Here is a 17,251-nt window from a genome sequence, read left to right as displayed (position 1 = left end):
AGTCCGTCAAGAGCAAGTGATTATGAAAGAATAGCTGAGGCAACAAGTTCAGATTTTCCTTACATGTTTTGTGGTATTCGATGGGCTGAAAATCAAAGTGTTGCCAAGAAAGCAATAGAGGTTTGGTTAAAAATAATCTTAGTTGTTGACTACTAGAAGTCTTTACCAAAGAGTAAGCAACCTGGATTTGGTAAATCATGGCAAAACACCAGCTTTGAACATTTAAGTGCTTGAACAAATAAAGTTTTGGTTTCTTTAAAGTTGAAGTTTTTTGAAGGAATTAGTGGCAGTCTAAATACATTCCTTGGTACATAATATTTGATCCGAATGCAATTGTATTGCTCTTTATGTGAAATATTTTGTTTTATTATAAAAGTATAGAAATATATTAGAGATAAATTTATTACTAAGCATTAATAAATTTAAATTTATTTTATTAGATTTTTAAATTTTTTGAAATTAAAAACTTTAATCTTTTTTACTGTTAAAATTTCTAAACTATATTAATGGGATCCCAAGTGCCATAACAAGTTGTGTTCACATCATAGATAAACATCAGAAAATAAGTTAAAAGTTAGTTGAACTTTCCAAAACAAATTATTAGATGAGATATTACCAAAAGCATTTGTTGTTTTGCCAACTTCCAGTTGAGAGCCTAATTTTAGGCCGCATAGTTTTTTCCGTTTAATAAACATCTGGTTTCAATAATAAATGTTTTCACCGCAGAGTTTAACTTTAAATAAATAATCAACTGTTTTGATTATTTATTTATAGTTACATATTAATTTTTTTTTTTATACAAAAGTGCTTAATGCACTTATAACTGTATATAAATGCAATGCCGAATAAAAGCTAATGAAGCCTGTAGGAAAAATTAGTTTAAAGAATTTTTTTAGTAAACTTTATACAAAAAAAATATAAAAAAATGATTTTTTTAGTTTTTTCATTATCATTAATTTTTTAGATGGACCTTAAAATAAATCTCGATATAAATAGTTTATGAGTAGTCACGAAGAAGCCAAAATGTTTAAGAAAATAGTTAATAGTTTTTATTATTTTATTTTAAACCACTAAAATATTGTAAAGTACTATGAAATTGTAAATATATGTTGAAGGGACCAATTATGCGATCGCAAATTGCGATGGGCCAAAGTCATTTAGCAATCTTGAAAGTATAATATTATAGCAAAAGTATAATAAAATAGCGATATTATAAGTATACTTTAAAGCGATCACTAAGTTTTATATTTCTGGGCAGAAGTTTTAATGAAAAAAGGTTCAATGGTGTTTTAAAACGATGTTGATACAAAGTAGCCTAGTCAGATGAACATTACTTTTGATTATTTGTCCTTCAGGTCCAGTGAAGCTAGTTTTAAAACTAGCACTTGTACTTTTTGGACCACGTGTAATACGTGTCTTTTAAGTTTGTTTATTTGTATACGCTTTTGAAGTCAATTAAAGTACTAATGAGCTTTAATTTACCTCAATTTATCTCAATTTTTATTTTATTTTGGGTATTATTATAAGTATTTTTATCCTGTAATACCTGGATTGTATGTATTTGTATTACCTGGATTAAAAAGCAGATAAAGTTTAAAAGCTTAAAAAGTTTTATTAATTGATAGGCTGTCTGCCCAAACCAAACCTAAGTCAATGTAGGCGAGCGATTTTATGCAGTATTATGACCATGCAATTACTATTTGATTTTAAAAAATTGACCACAACAATTAAGATGTATTTAAAATTTGTATAAATTTTAAAAGTGCACTGAAAAAATTATCTTAACTCAACTATAAAGAAACTTTAAAAAAAAACTAAAAGAAACAATTGAGTCTTCATAAAGAAAAGATAATAATAATGACAAAAAATGAAATAAAAATAGCTTAATTAAATTAAAAGAATAAAATTAAAACTTAACTAAAATAAATCATTAACTATAACGATAAGATTATTTAAATTGTGTTTAGAATAAATAATTTTAGATCGTTTATCTTTTTAATGTTTTTACAATATAATATTATGCAAAACTCTTTTAAATAAAGTAACAACATACATTTAACGATTGTTTAATAAATACGCATATTTAAAAGTTAAAAAAAAGATTCTTAACAATCCTTCGCAGTAACACATAAACAAAACAAAAAAAAATTAAATTGTTTCTTAAAAGAATTTTATATAATATTTTTATAATAGATTTATTTATTTATAAGATATTTATGTCAAAAAATATATACTTATATAAATATAAAAAAATATATATGATATTCATTAATACTTTAAATAAAAAATCATTAGCAGTGATTTTTTAATTTTATTTATATCCATTTTAATAATAAAAAAACATAAGTAAAAATTAAAGTTATTTAATTTAAACAACTTTCAAAAAAGTTTTCATTTCTTCTCAACAAAATCTTTTTTCTTTTTGAGTGTATTTTGAGTGTAGACAATCGTCGCTTGAAGTCACTTATAAAATTTTTTTTTTTCAATTACATTTATTATAAAAAAATCTTAAATAATTAAATAATACAAATAAAGATTTATACAACTTTTATTGATACTTTAATTAAAATCATTAAGTTATTTAAAAATGTGTTTTGCTAATATAAAAATGTTAGTAAAGATAAAGGTTAGATAAACGTGTCAAAATTATTTTTATGTAATTAGAAACTTTTTTTTTGCGCATTTTGGAAATGTTAAAAAATGTGGTCAAATCGTTTTTGAAAGTAAGAAAATCTAATCAGTTTTTTTTATGAGGACTAAAAATTGACTCCAGTTAATAAATTTAAAACCATAGCAGTTTTGTGCAATTTATTTAAATTTATTTATTAAATAAAAAAAAAACCTTAGCAATTTTATATTGGCAAAGATAATACGCTAGCAAACCTTTCAGCTCAAATGTTGGTACTAGTTTGCATAGTTTGATGATATATTTTTCAACATTTTTTAGGATATTATGGTGGTAGATGGTAGATGGTGGTAGATCATATAATAATTAATTTTGATAGTTTAAAAATTGTTTTTTTAAATAATTTTATTTTTAGGGAATCATGTTGGTATATGATATAACAAACGATAAATCTTTTGAAAACATAAAAAACTGGATAAGAAATATAGAAGAGGTAATTTTTAAAATTTTTTTTGCTTTCCATTATGATATATAAATCAGGGATGCAAAGTCATATTGATTTTCATAGACTCTGGGGCTCTGGCGTCAAAAAATAGGGACTTAATGGACTCTGGACTCCAAATTTGTTTTTAAATAATTTTTTGATTCAATTAGCCAGAGATTTTAGCAATGATATTGCTGAGAGTAAACTATATAAAGTTTCGCATTTTCTGTAAAAAATAACAACTTATTATTGAATTCATTTTTTTGCTCAAAAAATAACCTTAACTCAAATAATTTCTAGGTTGAAAATATTTCTACAAATTTACTTCAGTTAAAAGGATTTGTTAAATTCAAGTTTGCATGCAGTAGTGGTGTAGTTAGGGTGTTAGCCAGGAATATATTTTTTACCACTTTTTCACGATATTGGGAATATTTATTGTTTTACAAAATATTTGGAATTTTTATTGATGTTGTTCTATTACTTTGTAAGAAAAAAAAACACAAAAAGGTCATTGAATTTTGTGAATTATAAATTTGAATTTTGCGGTATACACTGTGCTAACACCCTGGCAGTAGTAGACCCCTTGCCTTGTAAGCTCATTGTAAGTTTCAAGTTTGATTACTGCGCTCAATTTTGCCGCGCATCAGCTATCACTTATTTTATACCCTTCCCAAAGTTACATAAATTATATAATTAGTTAAACAACCCACAAAAAATAGCTAATAAAGTTGATATTATAATAGCTTATAATTTAAACCAAAATATAATAATAATACCTAAGAAATGGACTTGTTTTGTTAATTTTATCATAGTAATAGTATATAATTTTTTTATATTTTTTAATATAGGTCTTTTTGAACTAGAAACTGTATATACAGAGTTAAATGATCACGCACATTTAGTACCGAGCAAAAATGATGAGCACTGTTCATGAAACAGAGGTACCAAAAACATTCCCTTTAAGTCATAATAGAATAGTTTTTTTAGTAATATAGTAGGATACATGCTTAAATGTTATAATATCATTGATAAAGGAGGCACCACTCAGATAAACAAAGATAATACTTTGAAACTTAAAAGAAAAGTACAACTTTGGCTTTTAGGTTTTAAAATGAATTTGGAGTTTCTAAAAGTATTTTGTAGAATCCACAGTAATAACTTTCCATCAAATGAATAAGTAAAAAAATTTTTTACTAGAGACTAATCTGCAACGACTTCCTTGATACTTGAAATTATCTCTATTTGATTTTGAATTTTTAAATTAAGCTTAATAGCAGGGTAGTATTCATCTTTAACAAGCTTTTTTGCAATCTAGACTAAATTATTTTGAAACCTAATATGAAGAATAACTTCTGCTTTTTTTATTTTTTACTATATTGTTTATCAATAATTGTATCCTTGTGATTGGCATTAAGGTGACGAGTCACCTTGCATTATACATTGTTTCTTGCAAAACAAACTCATGAATATACTTTCTTCACTTTCGTTAGTATAAATGAGTTAGGTAACATTTGAATTGGTCTGTTGTGGTTTCCAATAAATAATAGCGTAATAAATCTCGTAGTCCCTGGAGTACCAACAATTTTAAGGCGAGCAGGAATTCGACTTTGCATCCCTGATATATATATAATATTAGTGAAATATATTATTTAATATATTTATTTTTTAAATTGAAACATTTTGTTAAATTATTTAGCTTTAACTGTCAGAAGCCATAATTAATATTAACAAAATAAACATTTTAACACTTTGACAAGCAAACAAAACTTAATATCGATAAGTAAAATTTTGATTTCCTCTACTTGGTTGTTTTGTAGCAAATTTTTTCAAAAGTTTAATTGATTGATAACTCAAGAATCAGAGTTTTAAGAACTTCTTAATGATTAAAAACTTAGCATCTGCTTTCAGATGAAGATCACCTAATGATAGTACTACAACCTTAGAAGACATGTACCATGTGTGGTATTTTTATTTTAAGGTTTCTGAAGTGAGTTTTTAACTTTATTTTCCTATTCTATTTTAATTGTTTTAGCAATTATGAATGAATCATTGTTAAAGACATGATCTTCTTTGCTGGATTTAAGAAAGACAAGTCCATAGTAAATAGCTTTAATAAATGATGCTACTCTTGAGACCATATCTTCCTTTTTAGGACTCAAGTATTCAATGACTGCATACTGAGCATTAAAAAAGTATTTTGCGTCAGACATAAACTAAAAAAAAAGTTTGTTTACGGAAATACTAATATTATATATACTATTGCTACCTGGGAGGAAATTTTATGTTCTACAGCCTTGGTCAGCCTTGGTCAGGAATTCCTGACCATTCATATATTTTGTTGTAACAACTTAACCACAGCTTATTTAGTTTTGTTGCAACAACTTGTCCACAACTTATTTAGTTTTGGATTTTAAATACTAGTAAGGATGTTTATTTTATTAATAAAATTTTTTTTGTTGAGTTATTTATATTTTAATTTGTTTGAAAATAAAATATATGAAAAATATATTTATAACAAAAATGATTTGTTGTTGTGTATAACAGACATACGTTTTTTTTTAAATAAGGATGTTAATGGGTGGTTATATGGGGTAGAGGTATTGATGGGATATTATAATTTTAGGCATTATTATGGGTGGTAATACATGATGTGGTGCTGGTTGTTGGTGGTATTGGTTGAGGTATCAATGAGATTTTATAAATCAGTTTTTATTGTTGATTTGATTAATTTTTAATTTTCTTTACAGCATGCTGCAGCTGATGTAGAAAAAATGATACTGGGAAATAAATGCGACATGAATGATAAAAGACAAGTCTCAGCAGAACGTGGCCAAGCTTTGGCTATGGATCACAATGTTAAATTCATGGAAACTAGTGCTAAAACCAGTGCAAATGTTGAAGAAGCCTTCATATCTCTTGCAAGAGATATTAAAAAGAAAATGGATAGGAAACTGGTATTCTATAATTATCTTTTTATTTTTAATGGCCCCAAGTGCCCAGCTAAGTTGTGTTAGTGTTTAAAATAAACCTTAACTAAAACAAATTATCAAGATTTTAACAAAAAACTTCATTTTCAATCCCATATTGTTTTTTTGAAGGAAATTTCCAGTATGTAAATTTTAAAAAAATTTTTGGTCTGGCTAATGCATTGTCAATAAAAATAATGTAATTAAAGTTAGATTTTAGGTTTTCCTTTTTTTTTTTTAGGTTTTAGGTTTTTTTTTAGATTTTCCTGTGATATAGAATTTTTAAGTAAAATGTATATATAAGTAATATGTATATAAAAGTGGAATTTTTAGATAATATTATTGTTTTTATTTTATTTTTTACTAATATCTAAGTAAAATAAAAATTCAATAAGTTAGATCAAATCAACATAATTCCTAATAATTGTTGATTATCCATTATTATTAGTTATTTATTTAAACTAAATATTAATAAATACATTATTTCAATTGAGCAAAAAAATGTCAAATACGATAGAAAAATGCCATAAAGGTATTAATTTAATTAGCTTATATACTGCACTCTCCTATGCTAAATGGAAGACCTTGACCTTATATAAAACCTGTATAAATGTCATAAGATCGTCGAGTAACAAGCAGTTCTCAGAAAACCAAGGAAAAGTTTTTAAAATTTAGAAAATCAGGGAGTACCTGGAAAAGGGATTTTTTTTTGAAAATCTTTAAATCAGGAATAACTCAGGGAATATTAAGTTTGAAGTTATTTTGCAATATATAAATTTTGAGTCTTTATTATTTATGAATATTGCTCACTACAGTGGTTTTATAACTATTATAGCATATAGCAACTATATATTATAAATTTTATAATATCTTTCTGTTATTAGCAATGTCTTTGAGTCTTTAATCAACAAATATTAACATCCTGCTTGAGTCAAATAACTTACTGTCAGACAATTTTCTCATTCTATGGCTGCCTTGCTAACTGCTTTATTTCCAGTAACTTCTGAGGTACCCCAAGATTCTACCATTGCTCTTTTTTTGTTTCTTATATACATTAATGATCTTATTGAAAACCTTACATACAAAGTGACCTTATTTGCTGACGACTCAACTTTATTCTCCTGTCTTGACTAAAAGTTTTCTCTTTTTGATCCCTTATAACAGGCAGCCAATCTTAAGTCTGATCTCACTTCTGTAACATATTGGGGCTTGCAGTGGCTTGTAAGTTTTAACCCCAACAAAACTCAGTTATTTGCTGCAAACTATTGCAATACTGTGCAAGTTTCTGTATTAATGAATAGTAACCCTCTCGCTGAAAGGTCACTGTATCGTCTTCTTTACATCTTCTTAGATTTTAATTGACTATTGACCTCTCAGGGAAACCATATATACAATTGATTTCTAAATTTGCATTTGCTAAGGTTGCTTCTCTTTATTGTGCTTGCCATTTTCTTACTCCTAATTCCATTTTCTACCTCTACAAATCTCTTATTCTTCCATGTATGTAATACTGTTGTCATATTTAGGCTGGTTCTTTTAATGATGCTCTTTCTCTTCTAGACAAGGTCTAAAAACTCATTGTAGCTGTAGTTGAACCCACTCTAAATGCCAAGCTTGAGCCTCTCTCCCATTAATGTAAAGTTGCATCTCTTTCTATTTTCTACAAATACTATCATGGTTGCTGCTTAAAAGAGCTATCATCTCTTGTTCCAACTACTAAAACTTGTTCTCGCTTGACTTGTCATTCAGCAAAGTCTCATCCTTTTACTGTATCTGTCTCTGAATTCTCTAAAGACTTTTATTTGTCTATTTTGTTGCACTTCATCCTTATTTTAAAACAAGAAGATGGAAACTCTCTCCTGTCTTCTTGTTATAATATATATATATATATATATATATATATATATATATATATATATATATATATATATATATATATATATATATATATATATATATTTAGATAAATGTTTAATTAAATGTAATAATATAAGACATGACTTCAGAAAAGACCTAATTTTAAAAAGGTTGGTTACAACATATTCATGAAGATTGGTTAGGAATTACTGGAACTAAATTTATATGAAAAATCAATAACTGCAAGACTTTTAGTCAAAGATCATATGCTATCAAGTAATCTTCAGCCACATAATTTCGAAATTATTAACAAAATGATCACCAATGTAAAATCTGCCCATAAAAGATATAGAAGTTACCTATGTTCAATCAATCACCTGTTTTCAACCACAGACAATAATAAAGAAGCAAATCAATTGGCAAAGAAAGTTGTTAGCAACAAATAAGACAAGATCAACTGAAGAAAATTAGTGAAATGTTTTCATTTATAAAATTTGTTGAGGAAGCCGAGAAGAACCAAGACTCTATTTTTAAAGCTAATGCTGTAAAACAAAGATATTAGGAAATTAGAGCTTTCCAGAACTCAGGAAAAAAGTACTTGACAACAGGGGGAAATCAAGGAATAACCCTGACAAATCTTACTTGTTTTATTTTTTTTACTTGTTTTATTTTAAAACTAAACTAATAAAAAATAATATTAATAAAAGTAGTAAAAATTAATCTAATATAAAAATTTAAAATTATCCAGAAATTTGTTAAAAGCAAATTGCTCTAATAAAATCTAAAAACTAAAAATAATATTTTAATTTTAGATTAAATTTAAAATTATACAAATAAAATCGATTCAAAAAAAACTAAATATAAATTTATTAACATTTTTTATTTTGCGAAAACTATAAAAATTTATAATGCAAACATTACAAATTTTTGTAATAAAAATAAATGCAGTTGTTGTGGTAATCCAGCTTGTGGAAATAATATGCCAAGGTTAGGGTTAGGGAGAATGAATAAAGAAAAATTTCTTAATACAAACAATCAGGTATTTTGTTTTGTACTGGTATTTATAGGTATTTTTAAGTGGTTTTTGACGCTCTTACTTTGACCTATTACTAGTTTGCTAAAACAAATAAAAATTTTGATTACACTAATTTTTAATTTAAACATGTTTCCACACAGTTGGTAATTTAAATTTGATCACTTTTTTTACTTTTTTTAGAATTTTATAAAAGGTTACCTTCATAATTAGATCTGGTAAATTGGCCAGAAAATGACACAAAAGGCTTTCTTAAACCTTTTTAAAATATCATCTTTGTACAGAGCCATTTTTTCATCATGTTTTGCCAAATCTTAACTGCTTTAGATAAAGTTGTATGATCTGCCTGCAACTACAGCAAACACAATAATTTAGTTTACTATGTAAATAAAGTTGATGATGCCATGAAATGCCTGAAATATATATTTAATATAATCAAATTTAATACATCCAGTTACTAAAGTTATTAGCCTTATCTAATGCATCACCAACAATTTTCAATTGTGAATGTAAATTATTTTCTTCTCTTAGTATTGTCAATTTGTCAATTAGGCATCAACACCAACAATTTTCAGTTGTGCATGCAAATTTATTGCTTCTTATGGTATTGATGGATTGACAATTAGGCTTCCTATCAAAGGATCAATAGAGTCCATATGCTCACCTCTAACTTGGATGTTCAGGGAATGATTAGATATGTGTGTCTCTATACAATATAATTGAGATTTTCATTGAGTATAATTTGGTAACTGTGATGTCATTCCTCCTTTTTTCAATAACCATTCCTATAATATAGTTGTTTAAGAAAATTTAACAAAGAAAATTTTTGTTGAAAATTAAAAATTATTTCGTTGAAAAAGAGTTAGGATCTCTTTAGCCATAATTATTAATTAGACCCATATCATTAACACAGCTGTTTTATTTCATAGCATGGTATCGCAGGATATGGTCAATAAGTTAATAACAATCTAGAATTTAGTACATATGTGTGGTTGGTAATGATTACAAAAATATTTATGAATTGCTCTATTATGTTTTATTATTGACTTCAGAGAGACATCCTTTTTAACCAAATGTAGAAAATGAGCAGAGCCACCACATCTTTTATATATATATATATATATATATATATATATATATATATATATATATATATATATATATTATATATATATATATATATATATATATATATATATATATAGAGAGAGAGAGAGAGAGAGAGAGAGAGAGAGTTTCTTCACAATTCTGTTAGTGAAGAAATTGCTTCTCAGTGCGCTGTTGCAGAATAATTCTTTGCTGAGTTGTCCTCTACGACCAGCTCTTGGCTCTCTTGTGGTTGTTGGTACACACCATTTCACTTTTTCGATTCCTTTTAATATTTTAAATTGTTGAATGAAGTCACGCCTTAGTCGACGCAAAGTTAGACTAGTTAGGTTGAGTTTGATTAGCCTTTCTTCATAGCTATGTTGCCTCATTGCATGTCCAATCTTAGTGGCTTGTTCCTGAACTTTTTCAAGTGTTTTTTGTCCTTTTTTGTCGATTGTTACCAAGTGCATACTGCGAATGTGGTCTGACATATGTTGTATAGAGTTTTTTCTATAATGCTGGCTCTCGCAATATAAATGTATTTTTTAACAGTCCAAGAGGTATATTTGCGATCAATGCGGCTTTATTGACTTGTTTTTCTGGCTTGAGATCTTGACTTATTGTGACTCCAAGTTCTATTTCTATCATTGTTGTTGTTAGACTCTTTTTGTGTCTGATAGTGAATCTAGCATAGTGTATGTCGCTGATTTGTTTGCTTGCCCAATGTGCATCACTTTCGTTCTTTTCCATTTTGAGACTATGTTTTGTTTCCACAGCGTTGTCTTAAGTTGAGTTAATTTTTTGATTTTATTGCTCACCCATGGCAGTCCTTTAGTTGTTAAATTTATTCTTTTTTTTTTTGAATGAATTTTTCACATAAATCATAGTATAAGTTAAGTAATTTATTAAAGCTTTCATTTGCAGTTGAGTTATCAAGGAAGTTTTCCCAGTTGATTTTTCTAGCTCTTTTTTTATTGATTTGTAGTCGCTTTTGTAGTAATTAAATTTCTTGCTTAAAAAGGTGTGGCCAGGTGTTTGGACAACTAGAAAATATCAGTTGATTACTAAATGAGCTTGTTTAGTTGTTCCAAGTGGCAAGTCCGATTGTAGATTTTTTATTTGATTAACATCGTCACATATCACATAGTCAAGAGTGGTCTTACATTGTCCATTTGCTTGTATGAATGTGGGTAAGTCAACAAGTTGAGTGAGGGAACTGGCGTTGACCATATCAATGAATTTTTCAGATGGGTTATTTTCAGGGCCAGTTATTCATTCAATACCATCATTAAATCATTTCACATTTGGAAAGTTAAAGTCACCACAGATGAGTAAGTTAAAGTCACCGCAGATGAGTGTTGAGCTGAATTTTTTAGTGTCAACAAGTAGCTTTGCCTTGCTAATGCTTCTTGTAATTGCAGTATCGGTTGACAGATCCTTTGTATATCTTGAGGTAGACGATGGTCGATATAAACACCCTATTAAAATGTTTTCATTATTTATGTTTAACAAACGCCAAATTTGCTTGCAGTTTGTGTCTGTTAATTCTTTATAATCAATTTCAACAGATGGTAGGCCTTTGCTAACATAAATTGCAACTCCTCTCTATCTTTACGAAACACATTTAACCGTCCAGATGTGGGACTGATTGGCTTGTAAACCATGTTTCACTTACTAAAATAATGTAGGGGGTAGTTGACTAAGACATTTGCTTTATTATTTTATAAGTGTGTGTGTGTGTATATATACACTACCATCCATAATTATTCCAATGATCGTACTTTTCAATATAAAATATCTAAGTTTTACTATTGGGAGAGAAACTGAAAGCAATTAATATAAAGTCCCATTAGATTAGTTTACAATTTACTTGTCTTTTAATCACCCTTAGTGTTAATAACCTCCATACATACTCTTGGCATTCTACTTAACGACTTATCTAATTTGTTGAAGTCAATTTTATGCCTCTAAATAATAAGTTTTTTCTACATCTAATGCATCATTAGGCATTAACTTTTAATTCCTCCCATAAAAATCCGATAATTGAGAGGTTTTGTTACTTAGGAGGCTAAATCATTCTATTCAATAATTGATCATTCTCGAACTCAGTCAAATAACTTAAACAATTTTTTGAAAAATATGTTTTAGATTTAAGTCTTAGATTTAAGTTTTAAGTCATTTTCTTCTGAAAAAATAAATGGCTTCCCATTAAGCCATCTTTCCAAAAGTGTAGCATAATTTTTAAAGTTAACTATTTTTGTCATCTCTCTCTATTTCTACAAAGTCACCTGTGGCATTCCAACCAAAACAGCTCCACACCTTAACACTACATCCACTATGATTTACAGTCGATAATACACACTATTTTATCATAGGTTCAACGATTTTTTTCTCCAGACAATCTAATCTTGAAACCAAAGATTTAAAACTTCGACAAGTCGTTCCACGTTTGCAGTCATTGAGCTCCATTTTCTATTTATTTTTACTCACAGTTAGGTCGGCATTCAGCAATGCCGACCTAACTGCCAGCAATTTTTGCCGACCTCGTTTCAAATTTTTTTTGCCAATCTCTAAAAGATTAAGGTCGACAAATTATTGCCGAACTCATTTTTCCTAATTCCGAGGGTTGATATGATATATATATATATATATATATATATATATATATATATATATATATATATATATATATATATATATATATATATACACAGTAATATATATATATATATATACCAAATAATGCTAATTTAGTTTCTTTATATAAAAGTGCTGCATTTTTTCAATTTAGAGAAATAACTATGTAACTGTTTAGAGACAAAGTTCTTCAAGTTTTATTCATCACAAAGTTCATTATTTGAACACGAAAATTAATAAATTAATCAAAAGTATTAAAAAAAGTTGATTTCCTTCTGGACAAAACAAGTGCAACTCGACAAAATTTTGACCAAGCTGTATTTTGCTATCAATATTTCGTGGCGAATCCTTTGTTGTCGATCACAGCCTTGCATCTTCAAGGCATAGATTCGATCAGGTGATCAATGAAACTTTGTGGAATCGCTGCCCAGGCCTTTTGGATTTGTTCAAACAGTTGATCCTTATTACAAACACCTTCACGAATTATTCTGCAATTGACGATCTCCCACAGGTTCTCGATAGGGTTGAGATTGAGGTGGCCAATCCATCACCGATAGGTGGTTGTCTTGAAACCACTGCTTCACTACTTTTGCTGTGTGTTTCGAATCGTTGTCTTGCTGAAAAACCCATTTTATTGGCATATTCCATTTAGCATGAGGTAACATAACATCTTTCAGGATATTTTTATACATGAAACGGTCCATTATTCCATCGTTTTGATGTATTGGACCTAGACCGTTAGCAGAAAAACACCTTCAGACCATTACATTGCCTCCACCATGCTTCACGGTCTTACGGCAGTAACGTAAATTGAGGCATTTTCCGGCCAGTCGACATACACGGCAAATGCCATCGCTCCCAACGATGTTGAACTTCGAATCATCACTGAACAGGACAGTTCGCCATTTCTGCACATTCCAGTCAGTATGAGATGTAGCAAACAGGAGTCTTTTCTTCTGATTTTTTAGTGGGCGTTTTAGTGGGTTTGCAGGGTGTCGAGAAAACAATCTGGCTTCAACAGCACGTCATCTGATTGTTCCGTCCGATACAGGCAGCTCTAATTGCTTTTGTATCTCGACTGATGATATCCAGGGATCCTTCTTGATGGATCTGACGATCATAGAATCCTCTCTAGAAGTGGTGGAACACAGTCTTCCACCTTTGTTATCTGCTGCCAACTTCCCCGTAGAACAATATTTGGAACATAGTCTTGATACGGTCCATTTTTTCACGCAATATTTATCACAAATACATTTTTGTGACATTCCACTTACGTAATCGCCAATAATTTTCTTTCTTAGTTCCAATCCAAGACTTCCATATACTGACTGAATTACATGTCGATGTACATGTCTCTTATATAGTAAAATAAACCTGTGTGAACCTGTTCTGGAAGATTCTAGATGCTTCTTTTCAATGCTTCTTGAAGCTTCTGGATGCGTCTGGATGCTTCTGAATGTTTCTGCATATTTCTGGATGCTACTGGATGCTTCCAGATGCTTCTTCTGGAAACTTCTGGAAGCTTCTGCATGCTTCTGGAAACTTCTGGATACTTCCTTTAATTATTAAAAAACTTCCGTGACGTTGACACAGACCAGACTTAAGAAAATGAAACAAACCAAAAAGTTGCACTTGTTTTTTCCGCTGCAAAATGGTACTTGTCAACAAAATTCTGCCTGTGTGCTGTCACCTGTCAGCTGATTGCTTATGTCATGGCATGCTTTGACTCCAGACTCCTAAACTGTTTGCTGTGTTAGTATAGTTCGTTTCGTTTTTAAGACATGTAAAATTAGGAACACTTTTTAGCATTGTTCGATGTTGGTTGCAAATGTTTTGTCCAATACTATATATATATATATATATATATATATATATATATATATATATATATATATATATATATATATATATATATATATATATATATATATATATATATATATATTTATATATATATATATACATATATATATATATACATATATATATATATATGTATGTATATATGTATGTATGTATGTATATATATATATATATATATATATATATGTATATATGTATATATGTATATATGTATATATATATACAGTGCTCAAAGTGGGGCGGGATGTGGCAATATGCTACCCCGTCACCTTTTTATAAAGTATAAACCATCACACCACCTTTTTATAAATCTCTATATATAATAAAGATTAGGTGGGATGGTATTTTTAATTTTCCAAAACCATCCCGTTACTTTTTTTCTCCATGTCGAGCATTGTATGTATGTGTATATATATATATATATATATATATATATATATATATATATATATATATATATATATATATATATATATACATATATATATATACATATATATATTAATCATTTATAAAAGTCTTTGTATAAGTCTTTGTATAGTCAGGAAAAAAAAGTTACAAATATTTTTTTAAAAATGCAAACTTCAGATAAATTAATCAACAAATAATTTTTTCTAATTTACTTCTATGCTTTATGTTAAAACTTATACGTTATAAATGATTAATATATACTTTCTCAAAACTTTTTAAATGTGACTGTCTTTTTTTCCCGTGTACTCTTCATATATATACACACACTTTAAATAAAACAGCTATATATCACTTACATCTTTATTGAATAATTTTTTTTTTTTTTGTAATTCTGATTGTATTCTTAGCAGCCTGAGTGCAATACTCTGTTGTTTTTCATTGGCTTCCAGTATCAATTGCAGAAAAGAGATCACCTAGATTTACTTTTCTCGAGGTCTCGGGTCATTATTTTGAACACTTATTTTTCTATCATCTAGATTTACTTTTCTCGAGGTCTCGGGTCATTATTTTGAACTCTTATTTTTCTATCAGATTTATTTTTAGACTACTTATCATTTTTACTATTATTGCCAAAGTTTTTTAGTGTTCACTAAGTTTATTGATAAGTTGCTTTCTTGATAAGGTTTTTTTTTGACTAGTTGCTATTTTTTTACTTGTAGAGTTTTTCGGCTGGTTGGTGTTTATGTAAACTAGTAGACAGGTTTATTGTAAATAGTTTTGAACTTTTCAAAACTTACAATAAATACTTTTTGAATTACTAAGAATTATAGTTGTGTGTATATATATATTTTATTTATTGTATATACACATTTAGATTTATTTTTTAATATTGTTTTTCTTTGCAGGAAAGTCCTAACTCAAATTCTAATGATGGAAAGATTAAAGTTACAACGGAGAATCAACCTAAAAAAGGATCGTGGAAATGCACAATCTTTTAGAATTTTATTGCGCAATATCATTCATTATTCTCCATGTGAGCGTATGCTCAATCAGTATTAACATCACTAAAAACTTTATTTCCGTCACTTTTCATATTTTAAGTAAATATTTTTGACAAGTGAATGGCTTGAAAGATGAATTATTTTTAATAAATTATTTTCTTTATCCAATCATAAGAAACACTACACGTCATTTTGCATATAATCTTCAATGAATAGCAAAATAAAAATATTTTTTAGCGAAATCTACAATGCGTTTTCTTTATCTTTAAAAATTTTGTGGAAAGTATATATTTTCTTTAAATGATAATTTATGTACCTTATGTTATTGTAAAAATGTGTATAAGTAAGAAGCTAAACTATTGTTTTTATAAGTAAGTCACTAAGCTAATCATTTAGTTTGTTATTTTAAATTTCAATAAGTTGCTTGATCCGTTGTATAAAATTTTTTTGTCTGCTTTTTAGACTTTTCTAAACTAAGTTTAAATTTTTTTTGTTATTTTAAAAAAAGATTTTTTTGTTAGTATAAAGATTGTTTTCGAGGTAAATTTAGGTTGTTTTTTTGTAGTTTTGAATATCTGGGTAAATTATTTTGTTGTTCTCTCTATATATTCTTTAAATAGATAAAGAAAATTTTTTTGTAGCTCTGAATAGTTTCGAATATCACTTAAAATTTTTAAAAACTTTAAAATGTGAATTTTGTATAAAAAGCCTTGTGCAAAAAAATGCCTACAAAAAATATATCGAAGGCAAATATGCCAGTTTACTGATCATATTTGCATTCAATATATTTTTATTTGAGTTTCAATATATAAAAAAGAAAGTCATTTTGGCTACATTTTGATCATTAAAATCATTATTTTGGTACAAATTTCTTGCTTTTGTTAATATAACGGTTATTGAATGTTTCATTGGTCTGTGAAGGATGATGAATGCCAGTTTCTCCACGGCGATTAGGGATGCAACAATACATTTTCGATTCACTGACTTACAAACTTTTTCTTAATAAGAATTACCAATAACACAAGAAAACATTGTTCACTATTGACTTCGTTTATTATACTTTTTTTACATTAAACGCAAATATTTAGTAACGATGCAAAAATACAAAAACTATCGATATGATGCATTTTCGATTTCCGGACTTATAAAGTGTTATCATTTTTCACAAATAAGTCATGTATAATAATACTGAAAACTAAGTCACTAGTAAATAATTCACTTTTTTATTTTGCTTCGTAAGTCTTGTTCGTTTTTTATACTACTTTTTTTAAATAAAAAAGTCGG

The 17,251-nt window shown here is 27.7% G+C and overlaps 1 protein-coding gene across 1 annotated transcript in view; it reads left to right on the top strand.

The window, feature by feature from the left end:
• Positions 1 to 16,615, top strand: part of LOC100213842 (ras-related protein Rab-8A) — a 47,059-nt gene extending 30,444 nt beyond the window's left edge. The window contains exons 4-6 of the mRNA XM_065804488.1: positions 3,042 to 3,119; positions 5,858 to 6,064; positions 15,872 to 16,615. Of these exons, the coding sequence (XP_065660560.1) occupies positions 3,042 to 3,119; positions 5,858 to 6,064; positions 15,872 to 15,964 (378 nt within the window). The 3' untranslated portion in view covers positions 15,965 to 16,615. The remainder of the gene's footprint in view (positions 1 to 3,041; positions 3,120 to 5,857; positions 6,065 to 15,871) is intronic.
• Positions 16,616 to 17,251: the final 636 nt, after the last annotated feature.

This window comes from Hydra vulgaris, chromosome 09 (genome assembly GCF_038396675.1).
Source record: "Hydra vulgaris chromosome 09, alternate assembly HydraT2T_AEP".
Lineage (NCBI taxonomy): Eukaryota > Metazoa > Cnidaria > Hydrozoa > Anthoathecata > Hydridae > Hydra > Hydra vulgaris.
The sequence above is the reverse complement of the archived record's forward strand: the minus strand, read 5'-3'. Positions and strand labels throughout refer to the sequence as shown.